Below are 26,995 nucleotides of genomic sequence, written 5' to 3'. Positions count from 1 at the left end.
GAGAAGCACTGGCGTGACCCCCAAGGGACTTACACGTGGTGGGTGAAAATAGGCTTTAACAGATTTGCATGGGGGCAAATGGGGCTCCACCCTAAAATCCCCTCCATTCCCTTCTACTGATGCTGCAGGTGCCTGGCTTGATGGGATGTGTTCAGGAGACGTAGGGCCACGGATACCAAGCCCAGCAGCCGAGGGGTTAACGAGTAGGGTCGGGGGGGGGGTGCAGAGATGGGGGGGGGCTGTCCCCCTTGACCCCTTCCTCAGCGCGCCACGCCCCCCCCCCCATCTGCTCTGGGGTCTTGCTCACCCCCCCCCCCCCGTCCCCCTAGTGGCCGCCAGCGGGTACAGCAGGCCCGAGTTCTCCCGGGCCCGGGCGAGCTTGGGAGGAGGAGGAGGCCAGAGCAAGATGGCGACCCGAGTGCTGCTGCGGCGGAGCCTGGGGGGAGCCGGCGGGCTGGCCAGGGCAGGGCCTCGCCTCCCGGCTCGCGGCAGCCTGGCCCTCAGGTGAGCGCGGCGCTCCTCCAGGGGGGACCCCGGGCCTGCAGTGCGGCGCGGGGAGGCCCGGCCCCCTGGGTCCCCCTCGCGGACTCCTTCCGCGCTGTGAATGGCGCCCCCCGGCCTGGGGGGGCCCGGGCGGCGGGACTGGGGGCAGGAGAGGGGCAGCCCCGCGTCGTCCTCCCTAGCCCGGGGTCTCCCGCAAGGTCGTGGGCCTCCCCGCTCCGCCGAGGGACCGCCCGCGCCGGGCACCCACCCACCCCCCGCGCCTCCCCAGGCGTGTGCGCCCCCCCAATGCGGGGCCCGCCCCACGGATGCACCGTCCGCCTCATACCCGCCCCGCGACCTGGATTTGGGATCATGCCCACCCAACCCCGCCCCCTCCTGGGTTTGAACCTCTCCTCCCGCCCCCCCCCCTTCCTCACACACAGGGCCCCCCCCCTCCCCCACCTGAGACTGGGAACCTCCTACACAATCCCCCTCCACAGGCACCCCCAGAGGGAAACCCACAAGGCAGTGTCTAAATATCTGATGCCCCATGCCCCAACAGGCACCGCTTGGAATGGCTTTGAAGAGTCTGGTTTATTGTCTACTTTCCCCCTTAACTTTGGTATTTGTTTCGGACAAATTGGTTCAATTTCAGTGAAGTGTTTCTTCCAAATTTTTCTCTTTCAAGGGGATGGCGTCAGGGCAAATATTTAGGATTTGTACTCAACTTGAATATAGGTTTTCGGCTAAAAGAAAACTTGATGGATAGAAATATTTCCCTGTGTGCTTTTAATCTAACCTAAGCAACTTTTTAAATAAACATTTTCCAGCGGCCTACTGAGAACAGAGAGGTGAAATCGATTAGAAACTGATTAGTCTTTTACTATTTTTCAATTGAAGGGTAATGCCAAAAGTGAAACAGTGAAAAATAAACTTACATTTTCAAAATTCTAACTTTCCCTTTGTTACAAGTTACCAATGATGCTTCTTAAATAAGGAAAGTTGTTTTGTTACATTGTTTTAACCTGGTAGTGTCCATTTGAAATCTTGGGTATCAATGATTTTTTCTTAAAAAAACAAAACAGGAGTACTTGATTTTTTCTGTGTTTTTGGCTCTCTATACAAGCCAGTGTGGACACACCATTGCACACTGCATGATTGCTTACCTACCAGGTGCAGTTGTAGGCCTTAATCTTGCAAACACTTAGGCATATGCTTTACTCTGAGTACCTAGCTCGACCCAGTGACTTCAGAGGGACTATTCACCCGCTTAAAGTTCAGAACATCCATAACTGCTTGCAGGATTGGGACCACAGCTAGCAAAATCAAGTAGTGCCTTAGTAAAAGGACTGATAATGATTCCACGATAGGTTGCCTGTAATGCTGTGAGAATTATGGCTCCCAGAAAACCAAAAATGTTATGCTGTGTTGTAAACACTGTATACCTACCCTTTATCCATGATGTAAACACATTCTTATTGGCATTAGAGAGATGATGTCAAGTAACATTTTCTTAAACCTGTTTTATAATCTGGTGGGACATATCAGGAAACATTCCCAGACAGTAAGGTCAGATTGGAAGTAAGGTATATATGTTTAACAATTAGAGTAATTAACCATTGGAACAATTTACAATGGGTCATGGTGGATTCTCTATCACTGACAATTTTTAGATCAAAATTGGATCTTTTTCTAAAAGATCTGCTCTAGGAATTATTTTGGGGAAATTCTATGGCCTGCATTATGCAGGAGGTCAGACTAGATGATCACAATGGTCCCTTCTGGCCTCTGAATCTGTTAGACTGTGGAATGATCTTCCAGTGGGGAATGCCATGGCTTTGGATATTTAAAACTGAACTATACAAAGCACTAATGTTCTGCAGGGAACATTTCTGAACTAGTAAAGAGATTAGACTAGATGATGACCTACTTGGGTCTTTTCTGTCTCTTTCAGAGCTCAGAATAGCAGTCAGGATATCCTTTAAAGAAAATCTATTTCTCTATAGCTGGAACATTTTTGGTGGAAAGCAGCTCATCTAGGACCAACGCATATACTGGCTTTGTAGTAGTAAGACAAGGGAGACAATTCTCAAAGTTTTGCTGACATCAGTGATACTGTGCACAAAGTCTATGCTGATTTTAAGATTAATTAGAAATATAGGAAAGTATCCATTTTTGTCAGTGAGAAGTGTTAAGGAAATAAGTCTTACTTCAAACTACTGAGAAGTAAAACTTTGGAGAGTTTAAGGAGATGCTGTCAACTTATAATTCATATTGTACGCATATTTATTATAAATTTGATTATTATTTCAAAGTATTCTAAAAATCCAAGTTCTTTTTCCATTTATATCCAGTTATCTTTTGCATTCCACTACCACTCAACAATTAATATCAACAAAGTCAGTTTCTTTCTTGTTTATAGTCAGTTTCTCTTTGAAGTTCTTAGCATTGCGATCTTTGGATTGACAACACTGGAGGAAGATGCTTTTATTTAAAAACAACTGTTTATATTGGAAGATGTTTAAAACAAATTAATGGAAATATACCTGTTGGATCTGAGCTTTTTAAGAATTATTTCCCTCCCAAAATTCTAAATGTTGCTCATGTTTTAGTTGATAGTGTTCTTATTTAAAAATATTAAGCACTGTAGTGTCCTTATAAAATACACCTAGGAAATGAGGACTTCTTCTCTATACTACCAGGATTACATCTAAGAAGTAGTAACTTTCAAAACAGAGAGATAATCATATTACTTTATAATCTTCAAATACTGTACCTACCCAGTAATATGTCATGCAAAGCTGATTTCTTATGGTTGTAGGTTTATTGTATTTGTTTCATTTCAAGGTTTTCATTATTGTCCCTGACAAACTCTTGAGAAGGGGACTGTTCAGCAATAATTATTAAACTGGGCCATGGTTTTAATTTACTAACTTTTATTTTTCAGTTGATCAGTCCTCTGCTGTGAAAATTCACTGTGTACCGTACTGATTACTGACATTCAAGTCTAGCCCCAGAAGCTGTAGCCCTGGTTGCATCAGACATTCATTTGAAAAAAATGCATTATTTGCTATTCAGTTACAATATGCTAAAGTTCAGATACAGTCCCGGAGCAGGAGAAAAAAGGAAATAATGTAACTTATCATGAGATTGGTCTTTAAACTGAAATGTTCTGTATAATTATGTGCTTTATAGTATCTCTGTGGGGGGAATTAAAATAGTTTTTTTCCAATAGAACTATTGTGTTCACAATCGATTTTGCCTTACGCTTTCGTAAGGATCTGTAGTTTGTGGCCTAAGTGCCCTTATGCAGCATTATCTATTTTTCTGACTCTCATGTTAATCAATGTGATTACTTTGCTAACTCTTCCAGCTTAAATCCATGGGAACATGACATGTCTAGTATTTTTTGTCTTATCTGAAGGTGAACACACTTATTTCAGAACAAGACTTTGTTCCTTCCAATTTTTGTAACTCTAATAGGGAATGTCATTCACATTTAAAATATATACATGTCTCTGTTTTAAAAAGGAAGGATGGGTTTGCGGTTTAAGCCCAAGACTGGCAGCCAAGAAAGCTGGGTTCAGTTTCCAGTTTTTCCCCGTAGTCAGTCTTGGCGAAACACAGGTTACATTTCTCAATAATGGCCACTAGTTTGGGACCTACCCGTTTTTGGGTGCCCAACTTGATATACCTCAGGCAGGATTTACCAGCTGAGCACCAATGACTTTTATGTTAATCAATGGGAGCTGCAGGTGTTCAGGACAATTAAAAATCAGACCCTAGCTGTCTGAACTTGGGACACGGAATAAGTGTCCATTTTCAGAAATGTTAACTGTAACCTTTCTTTGTTACCTTATAAGTAAAATGTTGCTCATGCTATTTAGGAGGTGTATAGTAACACTTTATTAATCAATGTTCATAAAGCTCTTTGCAGTTGCATGGTACTTTGTACCCAAGAATTGCAGAGTTATTAATGTCACCATTTCATTGAGAAATTAAGAGAAAACTACCTCCTAATTTTATGTGGCAAATAACAACAAAGGCATAAGTGTCTCCTATTAGCTGAGGAATTGGTTATGCAATAGTATCCCCATAACTCTTCATGTTCTTGCTGCTGATAGTGGTAATGTTAGTGCACAAATGAGGAAGTAAATATGATTACTTAGGACTTTTATTGTCAGGATGTTTGTAGAACATCAGCTTATCCTCACGACGCCCTCCAGGGAAGATGAGTACTTATCAACCTTATATAATAGAGAGAAGGCCTGACTTATGGTGGCCCTTTGCATTGGCTATGTGGCACAGAAGGGCTACAGATCAACTGCATTAGCCCTACACCCCGCAATATCTCTGGCACTGGAGGTCTTTGTAAATACTTCTGTTTAGTAGTATCCTGTTTAGCTTTCTACACAATAGTGTGTTGGGATTTGATCAGAGAAGGTGAATACACTTTTCAATAAGCGGAGTGGAGCAGTGAGAGATGTTCTTGTCATTTCTTTGTGTTGAAGGTCACCTCATTCCCAGCTATTCTTTTCTTAGCTGTCACATGTCTTCTGCTTCCTTCAGCATGTTGCTTGGATAAGCAATATAAGATACCACATCACTTTATGCCTCTTTATTATTACTATTATTAAAAGATTGGGTATTGGGGGGTTTTATGTGCTTTTAAAGTGAACTGCAAAGTGTTGTTTTTCCAAAAACAGTTTTTTTCCAACATTTTTATTTCTGGAACATTTTCACAGTCTATTGAGGACCTTAAAGACAATATCACAGTTGAAGGTTGTAATCTGTCCTGATCTGGATCTCCCAGCCAATAAAATCCTCCAGAATAATTCAGTATAATTAAATAATTTAAAATCTTTCCACAATCCTCCAGGAAATGGGGAGAAGCTGCAAGCAAATGCTCCTAACGGGTTTGGAGGAAGGAAAATATTATAAGATCAAGGCCATCGTTGTACATTATAAAGATGAAGCAGTAAAAAACAGAATCTTTTCTGTTTGCTGTTCACTTGAACGAAAGATTATTCGTATTGGTGTAGATAAAGCTAGTGAACATCATTTGGTGGCTCTGGTTTCTGTCTACCACTGAAAAAGGGGAAAAAATAGTCCTAATATATTCTTACTTTCAGAAGAACCATGTTGTCTGTTGTGATTTTATTGTGTACTGTATTGTTGTAAGAAGGTAGAAAGTAGCAGTTTTGCAGAGGTACTTGCAGAAACTAAATTGTTAAACTAGCTAGGCTTTCAGACACTCTATCAAAGTCAACTCAGTTTTTAAGTGGGAAAAACTGTAAATATTGAACAAAGAAAATGAATTTGAACCCTGAACATTATAATGGCTACTGTTCAAAAATTAAAATCTATGCAGACTCCTTGACTTCTGCCACTGTAACCTGTTCCGAAAATAGAGTATACTGTAACCTGTATTATTTGTTTTCTATCATGTTTTCTTGAAATCTGTTTCAGTAAACTCAGGAACACGTGGCATTTACTGTGCCATTCACAGTAAACAAAGCAATGTTTGCACATGTCTTTTCTTGTGCACGTGCACTAGGGTGTTCATTTTTGACCGCAAGTTTCTGGCGGGACGTAGCTATCTTGCTTGAGCAAAGATAGTTTAAAAGAAAAAAATATATAGTGGCTTCCATTCTCTGCTCTTACAGAGCTCTAATCCATGCAGGGGCAGGGCAGGGAAGCAAAAGTGGCTTTATGCCTCACAATGTTTTGGGGTTGGCTTAAAACCTGATATACATTAGGGTATGTCTTTACTGGCAGCGCTTTAACGTGGTTGTGTAGTCGTGGCCCCAGTGCTGGGGGAGAGCTCTCCCAGCACTGTAAAAAAACCAAAAAAACAAACAAAAAAAAACCCACCCCCACGTGGGGATAGCTCCCAGCGCTGGTGCATTGTCTACACTGCCACTTTACAGTGCTGAGACTTCCAGCTCTCAGGAGTGTGTTTTTTCACCCCCCTTAGCAAGAAAATTGCAGCGCTGTAAAGTGGCAGTGTAGACAATGCCATAGAGCAGCATCAAAACTACTTACCATATGCTTGACTGCAATGGCTCCTGGGTCTGTTGCATCAGCTGGGACTAGCTGGAATGCAGAAGCATTCCATCCATGCCCTTCCTCAGTACAAGGGGTGCAAGTGGGTTAGTGTAGCTGCACCAGTTCTGTGCCATCCCAGGAAGTCTTTTCAATCGGTGTATACCTTGCTGGGTAAACATTGTACCTTTACACTGCTGGAGAGTGAGGTAATGGGAAGACTTACCATCATTCCTTTGTATACGGTACCATATTATGTTAAACTTGATCTTGACTGACTTTCCTCCTGTCTGTGCATTTTTAATAAACATTCAGTGACAATGTAATGTATTCATTGATGTGTAGGGGGCTGGCATCATCAACTAACAGAGCAGGTGAAGACAGCTGGTTAAAATCACTCTTTGTTCGCAAAGTGGATCCAAGGAAAGATGCTCACTCCAATCTACTAGCCAAAAAGGAGACCAGCAGTCTGTATAAAATACAGTGTGAGTGATATTTTTATATTTAACATTTCCTTTTATCTTCTTTTATTTTTGCGACTACATTTATCCTTGAATTTTGTTGTTTCAGTTCACAATGTAAAGCCAGAATACCTAGATGCCTACAACAAACTTTGGTAAGTTCATATATTATACTTTGTGGTTTTCAACATGTGAATCTGAGCAATGGGATTCTGATGTGTGATTTTTTTTATTTGGGAAGAAGAGAATTATTGTGAATAAACCATTTATTCTTGGAGACAGTTGGCACAGATGCTTCTTTCCAGTTCCCCTAGTACTGCCCCTTTTTGGGCTGTTCCTTCACTGAACTGCACCAGATGCTGTTTTTAGGATGCATATGAGAAGGACACAGGTGCACATTTCTTCCCTCCCCTAGTTGTCTTAAGGCTACTGCAGCCTTTTTAGGCAGATGCTGCTGTTCCAGTTTGCCCTTCATAGAATCATAGAATATCAGGGTTGGAAGAGACTTCAGGAGGTCATCTAGTCCAACCCCCTGCTCAAAGCAGGACCAATCCCCAATTTTTGCCCCAGATCCCAAATGGCCCCCTCAAGGATTAAACTCACAACCCTGGGTTTAGCAGGCCAATGCTCAAACCACTGAGCTATCCCTCCCCCCCCAGCTTCCCTCCTTCCTTCAGCTACAATGTAGGAATCTACCTGGTGGGAGTTCTGTCTGCAAACTGGAAGAAAAGAGAGATGGTCACTTGCGAGGGGCCACTAAATATCAAATATAAAACGGAAGTAAAGTTTTGAGGGAGGGGATAAAACCCCAAGCTTTGACATTCACTCACCCTGATGATTCTATGAAAAGTGACATTTTTGAGAACCATATATTAAGAGGTATTGTGAATCCTTGTGCGGGCTTGATCTGCAGTGAATTTTACCCACAGGGCTGTTATATAGGATTTCCAAAAACTCTTTTGCTGTTTAAAAATAAGTATCAATATTTATGTTTTTTGAATGTACTATACTAATTTAAAGACCAGTTACAGAAATGTGAATTCTGATTTGACTGTATAGTTGCTGTATTAGAGCCATAGCCATTACACTTTGAAAGAACTGAACACTCACCTTGGGAAACATGAGCCTCCCATGTTTCAAAATGGCAGTTCTTTCTCATTGACACTGATCATTTAAGAGAGGGTATCAATTAAATAGAACACTGTTTTAGGATAATGATATCCTAGTGCAACCAATATTGTTTTAAGCGTGGTTTGTTGGCTAGAACGGTAGTCTGGAGGTCATAACTCCTGACTTCTGTTCTCAAGAGAGTTAATGACTCTCCATGTAACCATGAGTAGGTTACCTGACGTCTGTGTGCCTCCATTTACTCATCTCTAAAATGGGAATAATACATAGCTTCCTTACAGGGGTTCTTTTAGGCTTCATAAATTAATTTTTGTAAAGTGCTTTGGTTTGCTTTGGATAAAATCACTATTATATCTCTAATACAGTATGAATGATCCTTTTGTTAAAACGCCCAAAGTAGAGAGAATGTACTGGGGGAAAACTATTTTCTTCATTTAAATTATACAAAGGTTCTTCTTTGCTACACAAGGGGGGAATCTTTAAAAAATCGTTTCTAGGGTAATCTTTTTTCCTCTCATGACTGAAAGAAGAAAAGCATACCTGGAGAGGAGGAAATCACTTTCAACCAGCTCAGTATAAATGTATATAATTATATGGGGTAGGGAAGTGGAGAAATGGCACTGCTTCATCAGATAAATAAATGTTAAGTCAAAGCAGAGATGTTTATTTTCAAGGAAAGGTATAGGGAGAGTGATTGCAATCTACTGAAAGCTATGGTATTTGATTTGATCTTTCCAAACCAAGTCAGCCTAAGTATTCAAGTAGGAAGGAGAGAATTGGGTCCATCTTAAGAATGGAGGGATGAAAACCTGAAGCTTCCCTGAGCTTCCCTCGGTATCCCCAAAAATTCATCTTGAGCAGTCTGAGTCCTCGTTACATACTGCCAACTCAGGGTGATAAGGATTAGCCATCAGGAATCTTGGCATCCTGACCCTGGAGGCTTCACCAACAGGGTGGAATTGGTAGCAAATCCCAAGGTGGAAGGCAATTTGGGTGAAAGGGATAGTGAAATAATAGATGTCATGATTCTAAAGGAAAGGAAAGAATAAGGATAAAGGACTTCAAAAACGCAGATTTTGACAAACTTAGAGAAATGGTATGTAAGGTTCAGTGGGAAGAAAATCTAAGGGTAAGAGGAGTTCAGGAAAGCTGGGAGTTTCTCAAGGAGACAAAATTAAAGGCACAACTGCAAACTATCCTGATGCAAAGGGAAGATAGGAAGAGGTCAATGTGGTTTCATCAGGAGCTCTTTAATGACCTGAAAATCACAAAGGAATCCTACAAAAAGTGGAAACATGGATGAGTTGATAAGGAGGAGTACAAAAGAACATTGCAAGCACCTAGGTACATAATCAGAAAGGCTAAGGCACAAAATGAGTTACACCTAGCAAGGGACATAAAAGGCAAGAAGAAGAGGTTCTATACGTACATTAGGAGTGAGAGAAAGATGAACCAAAGTGTAAGTCCACTACTTAGTGGGAAGGAGAGTTAAGAATGGATGACATCAAAGAAAGCTGAGGTGTTTAATGCCTATTTTACTTCAGTCTTCGCTAATAAGGTTAATAGTGACCAGATACTTAACATAATATTAACAACCAGGGGTAAGGTGCATAAGCCTGCATTATGAAAGAACGGGTTAAAGAATGTTTAGACAAGTTAGGTGGATTCAAGTCACTAGGGTCTGATGAAATTCACCCTGAGGTACTTAAGGAACTAACTGAAGTAATCGCAGAACCATTAGCGATTATCTTTGAGAACTCATGGAGGATGAGTGAGGTCTCAGAGGATTGGAGAAGAGCAAACAGGGTACCTTTCTTTAGAAAGGGGAACAAAGAGGACTTGGGCAATTATAGACCAATCAGCCTAACCTCAACACGTGGAAAGATACTGGAACAAATTATTAAACAATCAGTTTGTAAGCACCTACAGGATAACAGGGTTATCAGGAATAGCCAGCATGACTTTTTCATGAACAAATCATGCCAAACCAACCTAATTTCCTTCCTTGACAGGGTTACTAGCCTCGTGGATGGGGGGAAGACATAGATGTGACATATCTTGATTTTAGTAAGACTTTTGACAGACTTCCACATGACATTCCCATACACAAACTAGGGAAGTACAGTCTGGATGAAATTACTGTACAACAGTTTGAAAGTCCATACTCAAAGAGTAGTTATCAATGGTTTGATGTCAAGATGGGAGGGATCCTGCAGGGGTCAGTCCTGGGTCTGGTACTAGTCCATATTTTCATTAATGACTTGGATAATGGGGTGGAGAGTATGCTTATAAAATTGTGGATGACTCCAAATTGGGAGGGGTTGCAAGCACTCTGGATGACAGGATTAGAATTCAAAATGACCTTTACAAATTGGAAAATTGGTCTGAAATCAATAAAGTGAAATTCAAGGAAGACAAGGGCAAAGTACTTCACTTAGGAAGGAAAAATCAAATGCACAACTACAAAATGGGGAATAACTAGCTAGGTGGTAGTGCTGCTGAAAAGGAGCTGGGGCTTCAGTGGATGGCAAATTGAATTTGAGTCAACAATGTGATGCAAGCTAATATTCTGGGGTGTATTAACAGGAGTGTTGTATGTAAGACATGGGAGATCATTGTCCCTCTCTATTCAGCTCTGGTGAAGCCTCAGCTGGAGTACGATGTCCAATTCTGGGTGCCACACTTTCGGAAAGGTATGATCAAATTGGGAAGAATCCAGGGGAAAGCTACAAAAACGATAAAAGGTTTAGAAAACGTGACTTGTGGGGAAAGGTTAAAAAAACTGGGCATCTTCAGACTTGAGAAGAGAGGACTGCGGTGGGACTTGCTTAACAGTCTTGAAATACATTCAGGGGCGTTATAAAGAGGACTGTGATCCATTGTTCTCCATGTCTGCTCAAGATAGGACAAGAAGCAAGGGGCTTAATCTGCAGCAAGAAAGAGTTAGGGTAGATATTAGGGAAAACTTGCTAACTATAAGGGTAGGTAAGCTCTGGAATAGGCTTCCAAGGGAGCTTGTGACGGTTTTAAAAGCAGGTTGGACAAACACCTGTCAGGAATGGTCTAGTCTAGTTTTCTTGGTCCTGCCTCAGCACAGGAAGCTGGACTTGATGACATCTTCCAGCCCTACTGTGTGAATTAATAGAAAAATAGTAGAACAAAGACAGATATAACACTAATTCATGAACCTTCAGAGACAGGGGGCTCCATTCTGAAGCTTTGAGAGCCAATTTGACTTCCGATAATAAAAGGCAAAAAGGTGGTGCTCACACATATGAATCAGATGAGATTCTTCCTAATCTAGAGCAAAAACTAGCTTTTAGTTTTATTGTAGTAATGATGATAATTTACCTTTCTGTTGCAACTGCTATCCTAGGATCTTGTTATGCTTCACAAACATAAATTGTTAAAAATTCCCAGCTCCTCTGTGAGATCAGTGCATAGTATTATACCTGTTATGCAGATGGAGAAATTGAGGCACAAATGGTAATGAGATTTGCTCAAGGTCACATGGAAGGTCAGTGGCAGAGCTAAGAATAAAACCCAGGTTTTCTAACTCTGAATGCTGTTCCTTACACATAAGACCATTCTTCTTCCTTATTTATTATGGTACATAGAATCCGTGGCTGCTAGCCAGAATGCTAAATGTCTGACAGTTATTCAGCAATAAAAAGTAATAAAGAGAAAATTCAGCTAGTCTGAAACAAGCTTATTCATCAAAGTACAGTACAGTGAAATCTGTTTTAAACAACCATGCAAGAAACCAGTGGTTGCTCAAGACCAGGTTGCATGTAGGAGATGGATTTTAGGCAGCTTTCGCTGTGTACGTTGTGCTTTAATGGATAAATTAGTTTCAGACTGGGTCTGCTTTCTAATCTGTTCAGTAATGCTACAGCGTGCAACCATCACTTGACTTTACTCATGTCCATCAGACCAAGTGATTGATTATCTTCATCTGTGTGGCATAATAGAAATGTCATTGTTATAGAACTTCAGTGTCAGAGACGAATTATCCTTTCCCATCTCTGTGTCTTGCCATTGCTGCTAACAAAAGAAAACTTTTTAAGTTGTTCCTGAACCAAGTCATGCAAGTGTGTTGCACACCCTCAGACTGGGACATCTTGCTAATATATCAGGTAACCTGCCAGGTAACATTACATGTTTTATGGGTTCACATCAAAAGACCTGATGGGTCGTGCTGTGTATTAGACACACAGATTAATACACACAGTGTATTAGACACACATACAGATGGTTATGCTTAAGTTTACATAGAGAGAGTTGTAGTGATCAGTTTTTCCTGCATACAGCAGGCTTTTGTATTTCTGCTTTCTCTTCTGAAAAATGAAGTTTGTGAATGTTCATACTATAATGAACATGTGGTGGCATAGTTATGAGTTAATGGTGGCATAATATGATTTGTTATGCATATCAAATGTAGCCTCCCTGAAGGAAATGCAACGTAGTGTCTGTATTCCTTGTTTTTAAGTCAAGAGGTGCTGCCAAAGATTCATGAAGAAAAACACTACCCATGTGCACTGGTGGGGACTTGGAACACGTGGTACGGAGAGCAAGATCAGGCTGGTAGGAGATAGAAGTACAACAGAATGTAAAACCGTACAAGTGAAATGTGTGCTTGGCAGGTTTCTTTTTACATCATCACTGTTGTTCATAAACCTTTAACAGTGTACTTGAGGATACGTGTGCTGTTGATTACATAAAATAATTGGTTAATGATTGTTAACTTTAAAATTGCTTGGTTTTTATCACATTGAATTTGATACTGAAGGGTTGACTCATAAAATGTGCTTATTCAGGTGCTCGCACTAATCTAATACGCTCTTTCAAACACACTGTATACTTAGTTAGTACACTTTTATCTCCTCTCAATGAGAGGATGACAGTACATGGTAAGCCCCTTCCTCTTGTTCCTGCATTTTTTTGCACCTGCATACAATTTGTCCCTGCATTATTTTGCAGGCATAGGATCATGCTTCTGAAAATTTAGGCTTAAAAGCCATAGTTAAAGGTGTACTGAGATAGAATTTAGCTGGTGTGAGCCAGTTTAAAAGTTTAACTTTGACTTTCCGTGTCCTATTATAATTGGTCACATGGCACTGTTATGCAACGTTGAAGTTATCACAAAATGTAACGGAACTCTTGTCTCACGGCCAGTTGGGTCCTGTACTGATACCCTAGATATTTCTTCCTTAAACGGATGGTGTCCTGTAATTCAGGATCAAAATGTAACCTCCCTTCAAATTGATGAAAATATGCTATATAACTACAAAGTGTTGTATCTGTGTTATAATCTGGTCTGGGGAGACATCTAAATGATGTTAAATGGCTTTTAGAACAGTCCCTGGTCTCTGAGAAGTTAAAGGGATATAGCAGCAGCCCTCATGTTGTGGAAACCACATAACCAGCATGCTCTGCTCTCTTTAGTTCTACAGCAGACACACACTGTTGCCAAAGCTATCCTAATATCAATGCTGCTGCTTCAACTACAAGAGCATATGCTAATGTGTATGTTAATGTCAGCTGTATTTGCTGAATATTATATAATTATAATATTAGCATTGGCTAAAGGTGAGAGGATATCTGTAGACAGAGATTTGTCAGCCTGTAAGAGAGTATTTTTAAAAATAAAGAGAATGTTGAGGTACGGAGTGGAATAAACCTAAAATATTGCTTGACAGAATCTCCTTTGCTAATTCAGAAGCATACTGACAGGGAATGTCCCTGCAATCATTTCCAAAGCCTGCCTAAACATTTTATGGCAACCGTCCTAGCAACATAACATAGGATTAAAGGGTTCCAGTGTATTCGATACCTGTCTCCAGTTTGTTGCTAGTACTGGGTACTAGATGTTAAGTACCAAAAGCAGCTAGCCTGGCACACAAAGGCCACAACGCACTGGATCCAAGTTTGGATCTTTGCAGAAGCAGCACACATCTTCTGGCAAGTGGAGTGCCTTAGGTTGGTGTCTAGTCCACTCTTCTGGTAGATGCATGAAGCAGCATTAACTAGTTCAGAGCAAGGCAGTCCCATCCCCTCTCCATTGGAGGAAAGGTAGCTTTTGTGGGTCTTCGAGGGAAGATGGAAGAAAAGAGGGTGGGAATGGGCGTCTCAGTATTTTAACACCGCTGTTCTAAAAACTTGTAAAGAAGTCTTGTTACACAGAGCACTTAAAGGGCATTGTCAAATTTCCGTCAAAATAGGCACCCTATCTTGAAATTATTATTTGATGAGGAAATTCCTCCTGATTCTAAATACTGTAGAGGGTTTGAGTCTTGCTTGGCGCACTTTTTAAGGTTGCCTCTTATCACTGAGCAATTAAAAAATTAACAATGGCATCTATTTTATTTATCTATCCTACAAAAAAGTTTTGTGTTCCTTCTGTTTAGGTAGTTAATTGAAATACAAGTGCCACCGCTGCCCTACTATCAGTTGAAGCTCTGCACCAAGTCATTTGTGGCATAAGACACTGTTTTAAGTTTCAGAGTAGCAGCCGTGTTAGTCTGTATTTGCAAAAAGAAAAGGAGGACTTGTGGCACCTTAGAGACTCACCAATTTATTTGAGCATAAGCTTTCGTGAGCTACAGCTTTTAAGTTGAAGCTCAACTTTAATTATAGTCACATAGAAGCATCCCATCTAAGTAATATACAGCAAAAGCGCCCTTCAGAAATCTTTGTACATTCTTGCCTTTTAGGGTAAATCATCTGTTGTTAGAATAGCAAGGGAAGCCCCTTGTCAAAAAGCAAATGTCTCGACTGTATAGCACTGAGAATGCATTTTGAACATGCTAGTCAGCTTTTACTTTTGTATCATTCGTTAGTGTTAATGGCCTCATTTACATTACGGTGTTTCATGTCTTTTGTCATAAGCCTCTAAAATGATATATTTCTATTTCAGTACATCTCTGGCGGTATGAGGGAGGCTATCCAGCTCTTACTGAGGTCATGAATAAGCTCCGACAAAATAAAGTAAGTCGGAATGAAGACTACATTTTAAACTTTGGCTAGAAATAATAAATGTTTTACTGAGAAATATTTTTCCCAGTGTCACTAGAGAACATAGTCTAGCCGTCAGAGCAAAAGACTAGAAGTTTGAACTCCTACAGTCTATTTCCAGCTCTATCAGACTAACTGTGGAACCGTGGACAAGGCACTTCATCTTTCTGTGCCTCATTGTACCTGTCTGTAAAATGGGGATCACACACACCTCTCGGGTGCTGAGGTTGAATGTGTTAATGTTTATATAATGTTTTGAGTTCCTCAGCTGTATAACATTGTAGAAGTGCAAAGAGGTGTTAGTCATTTATATTCTGCTGTTATGAATTGGCTGTGATTCTCAGCTTTTTTGTCAGAGCCCCTTCTTGGGATGGTTTGCCAGCGGAGCATGCCCCCACCACCATGTCCCCTCACATAATGCTTCTCCTTTACTTTGTTCTCATCTTGTCTTTTTATTTTCCCTCCTGTCTTGTCTCATTATGCTCTTTTATATGATTTTTGCAGATACTCTTTCTCTCCCCTCCCCATTTTCCCACTTATTTGAAGGTCACATGCTGGGGGCTGGAGGTATTTGTTGGTGCCAGGCTATACTTACTACAGTGGGAGCAGAAAAGTGATGCTTGAGCTGGCAGGCTGCCGTGTGAGCCTTCAGCACTGTACATGTGAGCTGCTGCCACAGCCAATGACCTTAGGTGCTATGTAGAAGCATGGAAGAATGTCCACTAGCTTTTAATGAGCTACCCGCTTCTTTTCCTACAAATGCATCAGCATGTTTGCTGTATATGGGGATGATGTAGATCTGGAGTCCTACATCTTTTCTCACCCACCCTAATTCTCTCCTCTGCCCCACACAGCCACTGGCACCAGCTCAGATGAATTACATTCTTCAGGATACTGTCAGTAGCCAGTCAGAACACACACAATCTAATTGTCAGTTAAAACATTATTGTCATGCAGCCACTCAGTACAGCCTGTGTAGAAAATCACTCCTCTGGATTTTACTTATTTAGCTTGGCATTTTTAAAACAGCTCACACCCAAACTGCCCAGTACAAAAATTGTTAATATAGACTGTGATGTGTAAACACACTGACTGATAGTTTCAAAGCTGCCTAAGGAATTTGGACACTATTAAATTCAATGGGAACTGGGTGTACAGATCCCCAAGGTGGTTTTGAAAATCTCAACCACTATAGAAGTGTAGAATTTATTAATGTAACATATTAAAGTTTGATGATGACTGTTATTTTTAAGGAATTCACAGAGTTTCGCAAAGAAAGAGGTAACATGCTTCTGTCTCGCAAGAACCAGCTTCTGTTGGAGTTTAGTTTCTGGAATGAACCTGTTCCCAGGGAGGGTCCTAATATTTATGAACTGAGATCTTATCAACTTAGAGTAAGTGTCAAATATTTTGTCTTTTGTGAATGATTAAAAATTTAAAATATTCATCACACATGTACACATGTGTAAAATAAAACACAGACCTTCTTAAAAATAAACTAAGGATCTAGTCTTGTTCCTATTGAAGTCAATGTCAAAAGTGTTATTGGCTTCAATGTGTGCAGAATCCAGTGATAAACGCTGGATCCTAGAAGGTGCTAGCCATTTCCTGAGAAGTGCTGAGCACCCTTGCCTCTCGTTGACTTCAAAGGAAATGCGCGCACACTCATGCAAGAGACTGAAAGAAAATATATAATAGCTGTACAGTGTAATTGCAAATGAATATACAGTCATAACTTTAAGCACTTAAAGGAATCAATGTATTTGATAAATGATGGTATTTTTCAAATGGAAATCCTGTGAGAATGGAAGCCTCTGTAATATTGATGACTGAATTCTCAATGTTGTATTCTCCTAACATGTACGTGCAAGATAAAGTAGCTCAAAAAAGCATCGCTGACATTTGTGGCAATGTCAATATCTTGTTTTAAGCCATTTTAGTTCCCCTTTGTCATTAGTGTGTCATAAGCACTACAATAATACAAGTAATTGATGATGATAATAATAGATTTCAGTAGCTCTTGGCTCATGCCATTGTATTTTTCATTTTTTCCTCATTTTTATTTAAAAAAAAACCACCCTTCAGATTAGTGAAAATTAAACAGTGCTCAGTTTGGCAGAAAAGACATGCTAAAAATACATTTTTGTTGGAAGCACTATTGAAAACCTGTAATAATGCCAGCAGGCAGGAGTGAGGACTTGAGCAGCTGGCATGGTCTGTCAAGCCTGAAAAATTCTATTCTAAAAATATTTGAAAAGTCATATCTCAGTTTCTTACCTTTTACATTTAAGGACCCTGCAGAGGCAGCATGCACAGTCTCTCAGGGGAAAGAAGTGCCTTCTGTCACTCAAGGGACTCCTTCAGTTGGTTAATGTGGCATGTTAACAGACTCAAAATGGGAGCCCTATAAATCTTAATTTGCTCAGAAGATTGATGGCCATAAGGTGGTGCTTAGATCAAGCAGCAGGCATATCACTGTCAGTTTGTGAAATATGGAAGGAAGCCCCTCTTCCCCTCCCCTTTATATTTTTGCTTCATATAACTCCACATTTGTCAGATCCGTTTTCAAAAATATGCCACAGAACTGTCCCAACACTCTAGTTTTCTTTAAAATACTAGACCTGAAATTTCTTTCTTTCTTTCTTTCTTTCAGCCTGGAACAATGATTGAATGGGGCAACTACTGGTAAGTGTATTTCACCATGTTGTGTAGTGTAATTTAAGTTTATTAATTACGTTTCATAGTTTAAAACCATGTAGGTGGAGATGGTAGAATAATCCCCAAACCTTTCCAAATACACAGAGCTAATGAGCTGCTTCTGGTCCTACACAGCTCTGACAAATTAGTTCTTTTATTTTATCTTTCTGGGAAGGAAAGGGAGTGGCTCCATGAACAATGCTTAGACCTCTCTTGTTTGTTGTCATTTTAAAAGCTGTCATTCTTTTGAGAAGTAAATAATACTTAACACTTCTATCACATTTTTCATCCTTTAATATTTAAATGCTTTATCTTCACAACAACTGTGTGAGGAAGGGAAGTATTATCCTAATTTTACTATTGAGGACTCCGAGGCACAGATTGGGGAAGGAATTTTCCCAAGGCCACATAGCAAGCGAATGTCAGAGCCAAGATTAAAACTAGATTATTTTGCTTGCTGTCCTATGTTCAGTCTACTTTCCCAATCAGTCTCCTCAGGGACAGTACCAATGTTACTGACTTGGTGCCTGATTCTACTGCATTGAAGTTAATGGGAATTTTGCTGTTGACTTCGATAAGAGCAGGCTCAGACTCTTGGCAAGAGTAGACTTCTGTAGAAGAGACACCATCACCTTTCTAATACACCTGGGCACTACTGGCATTGGGTTTCTTTCACAACTACAAAATGAACTACCGTCCTCTACCACTAAGAATCTCACCTATTCTCACTTGTAGATCTCTACTGGCTAAACTCTTTTGCCACTCCTGCTCATGTTTGTCCATAGTAGTGTGATCAATACAAATAAAGACCTTTACACAAAGAGACTGTATGTGTCCCAGTTTTTGATACGTCTCTGTTTCTTGAGAGCTTCTTTTGGAACACCTGAAATTTCCCAGTTTTTTACTTCGTCTATCAAAATGTTCAGGTTTCTTATCATTACAAAATATCTTATAGCAGTGTATGTCCCTGCTTCGTCCTTCCCATAGTGAGTGTGTGTTACAAGCCGACAGTTGTTCAAAACCAAAGCTAGTTATAACTTGTCATGTGCCAGAGTTGTAGTAATAAGGCCAGCCTAATTAGTGCAAAACCTCTGCTCTGACCCCTTAAGAAATGGGTGGTGGGGGGAGGGAGAGCTGATGGTCTCTGTTGGTTCCCTTTTCTCTAAAATTGCCAGACTCACATGGAGGAGGGAAAACAGGTATGGAGGAACACAGGGGGGAGAGGCAGAGCCTTTCTTTGGTTTTCCTGTTGCTCCAGATGGAACTCATCTAGCTCAGGTGGAACAAATCAAAGAAAGGCACCAAAGGCGGAGGACTTGCGTATATGATGATCAGAAAAAAGTTGTGCAAAAACATGCTTGTTTTTTAGTTTGAAAATATGGTCACCTGACTCCTAACCCATTGGCCAATTCGCCAAAGTTAGCATCCATACGGTTTGACTAGTACACAATACAATATATTGGCATTGGTTAGGTGGTGGTTGTTTTAATTTACAAGGAAGGATTTTTTTCTTTTCCCAAAATATTAAGGAGTCTCAAGATTCTAATAATTTATGTGTGTTGCTGCTTGTGGAAGTCATGCATTTGAAGGATTGTCAATAGAATTGGCATACTTTTTTTCTCCCCTCTGTGAGAGGCCTCTGTAGATTCCATTTAATTAAAATTAAATGTGGTCTCAGATCTTTCATTTTGCTTTGTAACCTAGAGCCAACTTCTGTGGGTAGAGGGTGCCCAGACTGAGGAGCGCATGCTAGAGTCTTCCACAAGCCAGGCTTCCTATGGGATAGGGCCAGCCAAGGAAGCAGTGGAAAGTGCTTGGCTTCAGCAGGTTTTGGATACTGAATCACTTGCTAGTTTTGTTAGGCACAAACCTTCCCCCTTCTCACTTGGTGTTTTCTGTTCCCTATGCTGGGTGTACCCAGCTAAGGCCAGATGTCCCATCTGCCTTCTGAGCAATGCAGTACTGTAGTGCAGAATTCATGGCAATGAATTGTTTTCTCTAGAAAGTACTGCCCTTTGAAACTCAGAGGGTTAACTACTTAACACTATGTTGATCATTTTTGGCTTCCTCAGCATCAAAGTTAGAAATACTATTTTTATAATGCCAAACCTTACATTTTTATCTTTTTAAAATAAAGCTCATTTTAAAACCCTCCTGAGTATCACATTTCTATTTTGAGATATAGGTAAAAGTGTTTGTCTCCTCTTCAGTATATAGGCCTGATTTTTATCTTGTTTAATACCAGTATAAGTTCCTTACATTTACATTAGCTACATCCAAGCAATTCTAATGAATTACGGTTGCATGATTGTGAGTATTTACAGTTGTTTTGAATAAGAATGAAGACTTGGGTTTTCTAAGAGCATAATGTGCATCAAGATAATTTGTTTAATTTCAGTAATTTGCCAGTAATGTGGTTTTATACTATTATTGGGGCGGTACACATTCAGATACATTTGTAGGTTGGCAACAGATCCACTTCAGAAAATGTAGCAGCTTCTAGTTGAGTTAAAAGTTTAAAAATAGGCTTGGGGCATCATGTGATGCAACTGCCTAAGAAAGATGTATGTGTACAAGAACTTTGCATTCCAGTAACTTAAAATCCATGTATGTAAGTGTGAAAGACAATACATTAACAAATACCATATCTTCCTGATACGACTAACACTCAAAATTAGTATAAAGTTGGCAGGTGTGAGGATTCACTTTCAGAAGACTCTTTTGATTAAACCTTTAGAAATTTCTTGCCATTTTAAACCATAACAGTGATTATCATACTGGCTCCAAAATTAAAGTTGAAGACTAGAAAATGATCAGCATGCAATCTAATAAAGGTGTGTGTCTCCAAGTTTAATGTGGCTTAACAAGTTCTATTTTAATTGTTTGTTGCTGGGAATAGGGTTGTATTTTTGTTTTTTACATCTGGAGTGTGCTGCAAAATGCTTTAACATTTGAGATGGGGTTAATTCTAATTCTGCTTTCCTTCCAATCACCACTTGTTTGCTGTGCCCATCTACTGTTTCTAGAGGTTCCGTTTATCTCTTGTAGGGCTCGTGCTATTCGTTTCCGACAGGACAATAATGAAGCAGTTGGAGGATTTTTCTCACAAATCGGACAGTTATATATGGTTCATCATCTTTGGGGTAGGCTTCTTTGTTTTCTGCTATACTCGCTCCTCTATCACTATACTGAATAGGTCCTTAAAACAAGGACCTATTCCGTTCGGGGTAACCAGATATGTGGAATAGAGAGAGAACCATGTGAATTACATTTTGATATCAACAAGGGTTTTTTACATTTATTTTCCAGTTTTAGTTGCCAAAGTTAAAAGCACAAAATAGACATTTCCTTGTCCTTCTGTAACTTCTATCAGAAGTTACAGTAAAGCATCGCAAACCTTTCTTGTCAGAGTCTTACTGTTTGCTTCAAGTAAAGTGGACGTAATGAGTTCAGTCCTGCCATTTCTTCCCTCAGGCCAAATTCACACGGAAATTAGGAATCAAAGATTTAATTTCTAAGGGTCAAATCATACCTTCCTAGAGGGAAGGAAAAATCAAGTGTCTGTTCAGGTTACCACTGTCTGCTCCCCTCACATCAGAGAGAGTTGAACATTTATTTATTTGCAGTGGCACCCACTGTGTGCTAGGTGGTTTCCGGACAGTTCAGGAGGACAGGCCTCTTCAGAGAAGCTCACAGTCTAACAACTGCATTGAGGAAATGTGTGCTGCAGCCTTCGGGCCTCAAGGGTATCCACAGGAAATTGGATTCCAACACCATGAATCTTAGAGCACCCATGCAGAGATCCAGCCCCTGTGTGCTGCATTATCTAATCTATTTCTAATGCAGCGATAATTATGGTATCAAGGCCCCCTCAATGCCCTTTCTGCCTCTGGCATCACTCGCCACAATTACATCTTACTTCCATTTGAAAAAAGAAAAGGAGTACTTGTGGCACCTTAGAGACTAACCAATTTATTTGAGCCACTCCATACGGCTAAATGCAGTGCCTTGCATAATGACAGGTTTCAGAGTAGCAGAAAGAAAAGGAGTACTTGTGGCACCTTAGAGACTAACCTCAAATAAATTGGTTAGTCTCTAAGGTGCCACAAGTCCTCCTTTTCTTTTTGCGAATACAGACTAACACGGCTGCTACTCTGAAACCTTCCATTTGAAAGGGGATAGTCAGCATGGGAGTGGAGCTTAATGTTCCGATGACCTACAGTGACTTCTACCAGCCTTCCGAGCAATACTTAAGGCTGGTTGCCAGGGTTAAATGTCAGGCAGAGCAGTTGCCTGAGGATTCCACATGCAGCAAAACCAAGGGAGCACCAGCCATGTGAGAGTCACATGGAATGGTTTCCATACATGGTATAGACCTACTTTTTCGCTCTCTCTGCCTTCACCCTTTCCTCTGATCTTGGAGCTTTTCCTTTGTTTTAAGGGGAGCATCTGAAACTACCTTTTCTTTTTTTCTTCCAAATGACTGCAGCCTCTTAACCACAGAATTAAATATTTTAAAACGTGATTGTTATGGACAGCAGGACATTGACTTAGTACTAAATTTTGTGTGTGTACTTTTTTACTCTAGCTTACAAAGACCTCCAGTCCAGAGAAGATACAAGAAATTCTGCATGGCATAAACATGGCTGGGATGAACTAGTATATTATACAGGTAAGAGCTGAACTAAATTGGAATGGGCCATGTAGTAACATTTTTTTTTTTTAATGGACAGAGATGCCACCATGAGTGTTTCAGTAAGTTACACTGTCGTGAATCTTTTATTTTGCTGATATGTTTGTCAGTTACAAATTCAGTTTAAATAATCTGTTCTCAGTTTTTGTAAATGTCAGCAAATTGATGTACAGTAGTTCCTGTATAAATGTTTGTATTAAAACAGGTTTGTACTAAAGAACATCTACTAAGGGAATAGATCTGTTCAAAGATTTAATTTTCTGTGCACAAAAACTTGTACGGTAAATAGTGAAATATATCTTTAAAAGAATCCATTATATTTTCTTTGGAACAAGCTATAATATGAAACACTGGAGCCCTGTGACATAAATTCCTCTAAAGAGGGAAAGTAGACTTTGGAGCCAGGATCCAGGAGACCTTTGATAGCAGAAACAGCTTTCATAATAAATCTGGCATGTAAGCTATGCTAAATATTTCAAATGTTGTTCCGTCAGATTACAATGGAAATATTACAGTACAATTGCAAGCTAACCTTAAATCTTGCTGAAAAGCAACAAGTGTTTTTTGTCTTCAAAACCCTTAGTGCAGATTTAAAAACTATTAAATAATTTTGGGTTTTTTTGCTTCCTCTCAAAACTACTATTCTTCGGTGACAGAGGAAAGGGGTGGTTGGTGATTAGTAAAGATTTGACATGCACTAACTAGTAGAGTAGTTTGATGACAGCGATACTCCAAGTTGAGTATGCAGAATTACTAATGGGATCTTTATTAGTAAATGAGAGTCTATCTTTCCTTTTTTCAGTGCCACTTATTCAGGAAATGGAGTCCAGAATCATGATACCATTGAAGATCTCTCCACTTCAGTAAAGTTATTGACTTACCTGTGCCTACATGAAGTGACAAGTATTTCTTAAATTAATTTGATGGTATACATCATATATCATGGTCAAAGAAACATAAAAGTACCATATTGAGATTGTCAAAGAAACCTCTTTTCTTCAGACTCGAAAGACTTTTCGCATTTAGAAATGTACCAGGGAAAGAATAGTAGGGTTGTAGTTTAAGAACTCAAAGACATACCCCAGTTCATCTGTGACACTGGCCCCTCAAGCTGAGCCTGGCATACAGATACATGGTGTGTCTTGGGGTTGTATTGATGCCACGCTTTAGTAGCATCAAAGGGAGAGTTACACAGCTGTCATTTAAAGTCTTGAACTAATGCTGTGTTTAAATCCTGGGGAAGTTGTTACAGTTCAGGGGGCTTTTGTATAATGGAAAATGTATACTCATTTTATAGTAATTACCGATTGAAAAATCCATGTCGGTTGGTTCCCATAAATAGGAGAGATTTAAACAAAGCTTTGTATCTGAGAAATTCATACCATTATATCAGTTTTATTGGGAATTGAACCAGTAAATAATTCTAAATTTACAAAGTAGCTGAGAATATTTAAATTATAACGTACAGTAGAATTACTGAACTACTCTCCCTTATAAACAAAGTGCAAGTATTAGTGGAAAATGAATTACAAATCAGGTGATAGCTGATGAATGTACAGAAAATAGTGGATTCCATTTTGATAAGGCTCTGGAGTAGAAACAAACACATCTATCTAGGTGTCTATAGCTGGAGTTAACTTTGTGAAATTATTTAATCAACGCTTTGGGCTGTATGATCTACAGTACTAGAATCAATGTTTGCAAGGAACACAGATGTGAAATTTTACAGGCACTCACGTTTTGTTAATCGTGTATTTCTGAAAATAATTCTGAAGGCTAGGAAAAGAGGTTTTGTTTAATAAGCAATCATGACTTCGGATAGATGCTTGATCAGGTGTTTCACTATCTCCACAGTAGGTGCATCTGAAACGATTTGTGATGATGGCGCATGTTGAGTCAATATGATTAGCATAAAGCAATGTATCATTATGTCCCGTTCTGATTTGATTTCACTTTTAGAATAGAGCATATCGACTTTTTTAGTATCTATCATGACGTGGCCATCCTACAAGTGAAAACAATAATGTCTATTCAGATTAGTTAAAGAATCACTGTAATATATTGTATGTACAAATCACATACTGAATGTCCAGTTTGTACATTTCAATGAGTTTTCTGCAATAACATATCAGTCAATAAAATCCTTTTAATTTTCACATATTACTGGCACCATATGTCTCCATCCAGCTGCGCAGTGTTTATTATGAAAAAGGCGGGGAGGGAGGAAGTATACAGTATTTCAGTTTAGATGGCCAACATTGCCATAATATGCCTTTTTTCCAGAAGTTTATTACTTCCACAAAGACACACTGTCAGCTGATATTTACTTTACATACAATTTCCAAATAAGATACTAAGTTGCAAAAGTGTGTGGTGATGTGATGTGGAATGGGGAATTATGCCCACAGCCCTGATCCCTCAGTTAGATTTGCTGGTGTGGAGCCCTGCACCCATGTAGAGCCAGCAGATCATCATATAGGCTACAGGGATCCATGTTGCCAGATCCGGTTACAGGATCAGGACCCATGTTGGTTTGCAGAGTATGGCTTCAAATGATCCATGCTATTATTATTATCCAGTGTATTCTTTTTGTGTGTGGCTTATTTTTGCTTTTAATTACTGAACACATTCATTGCTCAGAAGAGTGAGGGATGAACAATGCCCGTTTGAGCCTGGCACTGCAAGCTTTAACATTCTTCTGATACTTCAGTCTTGACCCCTTGACCTACATCATCCTTGTTTCATTCTATTGCCAGGCCTCTCTTGAGTAGAGCTACTTAATTATGCCCGATTGTTAGATGGCTTTGCAGTGCCAGACAGTGGCAACTATGCTGAATCCTGCATGTTAGCCTGTAATTTCCATCCCCTGTCTCTGATGCTCCAGTCTAAATGCCCAAACTTACTATTGATTGGCATCAGTATTTTCACCTTGGTCTCCGCAGGTGAAAAGTTAATGCACTAACCTAGGCATTTTGGCCAAGATAATACAGCATTTGAAAAATGCACATGGATGTGACACACATCTGCAGGGCTGCTGGAACAATTTTTATAGTGGGGGTGCTGAGAGCCATTGAACCAAACTGTAAACCCTGTATATAATGGAAACCTCTTCAGGTCGGGTGGTGCTGCCTCCCCCCACCGCACTCCTAGTTCCAGCACCTGTGCACATCTGGTCTTTCAACTTAATAGTTTCCTAACTTTATTATTAATTTCCTAACTTTAATATTATTTGTACTGTGGTAGCACCCAGTGTCTCCTAGGCACGGTGCAAGCAGAGTGAAAGACGGTTTGTGTGCTCAAGAGCTTACAATCTAAACACACAAGAGAGAAAGCATGGGGAAAGGAATATAATGCATGTGCTTGAACACAGACTGAAGAACAGATTTTTCATAAGTGAGCAATGGCTTTGCATGATTTTCCTACCTCTTCTGGGTCAAGTAGGGCATTTCCCTTCCCTCCTGTAACTTCCTCTACTTTCTCCTATTCCCCTCCTGTCAGGGGAGCACCTGCCTACTTACTTACTTTACCCCTTGCACTGCCTACTTACTTTACCCCTTGCACTGTTTCCCAAAACTTTCCTGGGCTCTTTTGTGATGGATCTTGTATGCAGTTGGACTGGCACCTTACCTGTGGTGTGGAAACTTTCCTCTTGCTGCTGTTCTCACTGCTGTACTGCCTCTGATTAGCGCTCTGTAAAGCACAGAGTGCTAAAGAGGCTAGCCAGGAGAAGAGAGCTTACTGAGCTAAATAATAATTCTTGATTCCACCTAGGAAGAGGTATGGCTTGCTGTTTGCCCAATGGAGAATGGTTTTCTTACTTTTCAAAACAATCACACCTGAAGAAGTCCTGTGAAATATCAGGTACAATCCACGTTTCCATTTTCCACTTGTAATCACGGTGACGGGCGTGGAGAAGAATTTCAGAAGTACACTGAGGCCTCAGTTGTACGAACCCTTCTCCATATGCTTAAGTTAGTGCATTGACTTCAGTCAGGCTACCCATGCTTAACATTAAGTAGGTGTATAACTGTTTGCAGAGTCAGGGCCTGAGTGAGTGCCGTAGCTGTGTATTGGACGTTAGATTTCTTAACAAAAAACTCTCTCATGCCTGGAAACTGTACAGCTGCATCTTAGAGCAGAGCAGAAAACACCCTGAATAACAGCAAGAGCAACAGAGTTCTCTCGCCTATTCAAACCCTCCTACCCAAACAAAAGACTTATTGTACAGGAGCTGTTCTTGGAGCTTGCTGAGATTTCTTTCAAGATGAATTTAAAAGGGAGTATTTTTTGTAGGCCACTGTAGAGTCTTGTAGTAAACAGCCTGCTGTCTTGCCCATTGCTAGAGAACAGATGCAGATTTATCAAGCAGAGCAGATGTTGCCCTCTGAGTCAGCCCTCACTAATAAAGGTCTGTTTGAAAAGACATTTTCAAAAATAAATCACCTTGTTGGGTTATCTGCTCCTTGCTGTTAAT

At 40.1% G+C, this 26,995-nt stretch overlaps 1 protein-coding gene across 1 annotated transcript; it reads left to right on the top strand.

The window, feature by feature from the left end:
* Positions 1-339: 339 nt before the first annotated feature.
* On the top strand, positions 340-24,681 carry NIPSNAP2 (nipsnap homolog 2). Its single transcript, XM_037880170.2, has 10 exons — positions 340-504; positions 6,874-7,013; positions 7,099-7,144; positions 12,607-12,701; positions 15,034-15,104; positions 16,385-16,525; positions 17,785-17,816; positions 20,877-20,971; positions 22,417-22,500; positions 23,324-24,681. The coding sequence occupies exons 1-10, from the start codon at positions 407-409 to the stop codon at positions 23,386-23,388; spliced, it is 867 nt and encodes a 288-aa protein (XP_037736098.1). The 5' UTR covers positions 340-406; the 3' UTR covers positions 23,389-24,681.
* The last annotated feature ends 2,314 nt before the right edge of the window (positions 24,682-26,995 follow it).

This window comes from Chelonia mydas, chromosome 17 (genome assembly GCF_015237465.2).
Source record: "Chelonia mydas isolate rCheMyd1 chromosome 17, rCheMyd1.pri.v2, whole genome shotgun sequence".
Taxonomy (NCBI): Eukaryota; Metazoa; Chordata; order Testudines; family Cheloniidae; genus Chelonia; species Chelonia mydas.
Note: the sequence above shows the minus strand (reverse complement) of the source record. Positions and strands in the feature narration are given on the sequence as shown.

Coding starts and splice junctions, on each gene's coding strand:
- NIPSNAP2 (XM_037880170.2), top strand. CDS start 407: ATGGCGACCCGAGTGCTGCTGCGGCGGAGCCTGGGGGGAGCCGGCGGG. Junction 12,702..15,033: donor CGGAGAGCAAGATCAGGCTG/GTAGGAGATAGA, acceptor TTTCTATTTCAG/TACATCTCTGGCGGTATGAG. Junction 16,526..17,784: donor TGAGATCTTATCAACTTAGA/GTAAGTGTCAAA, acceptor TCTTTCTTTCAG/CCTGGAACAATGATTGAATG.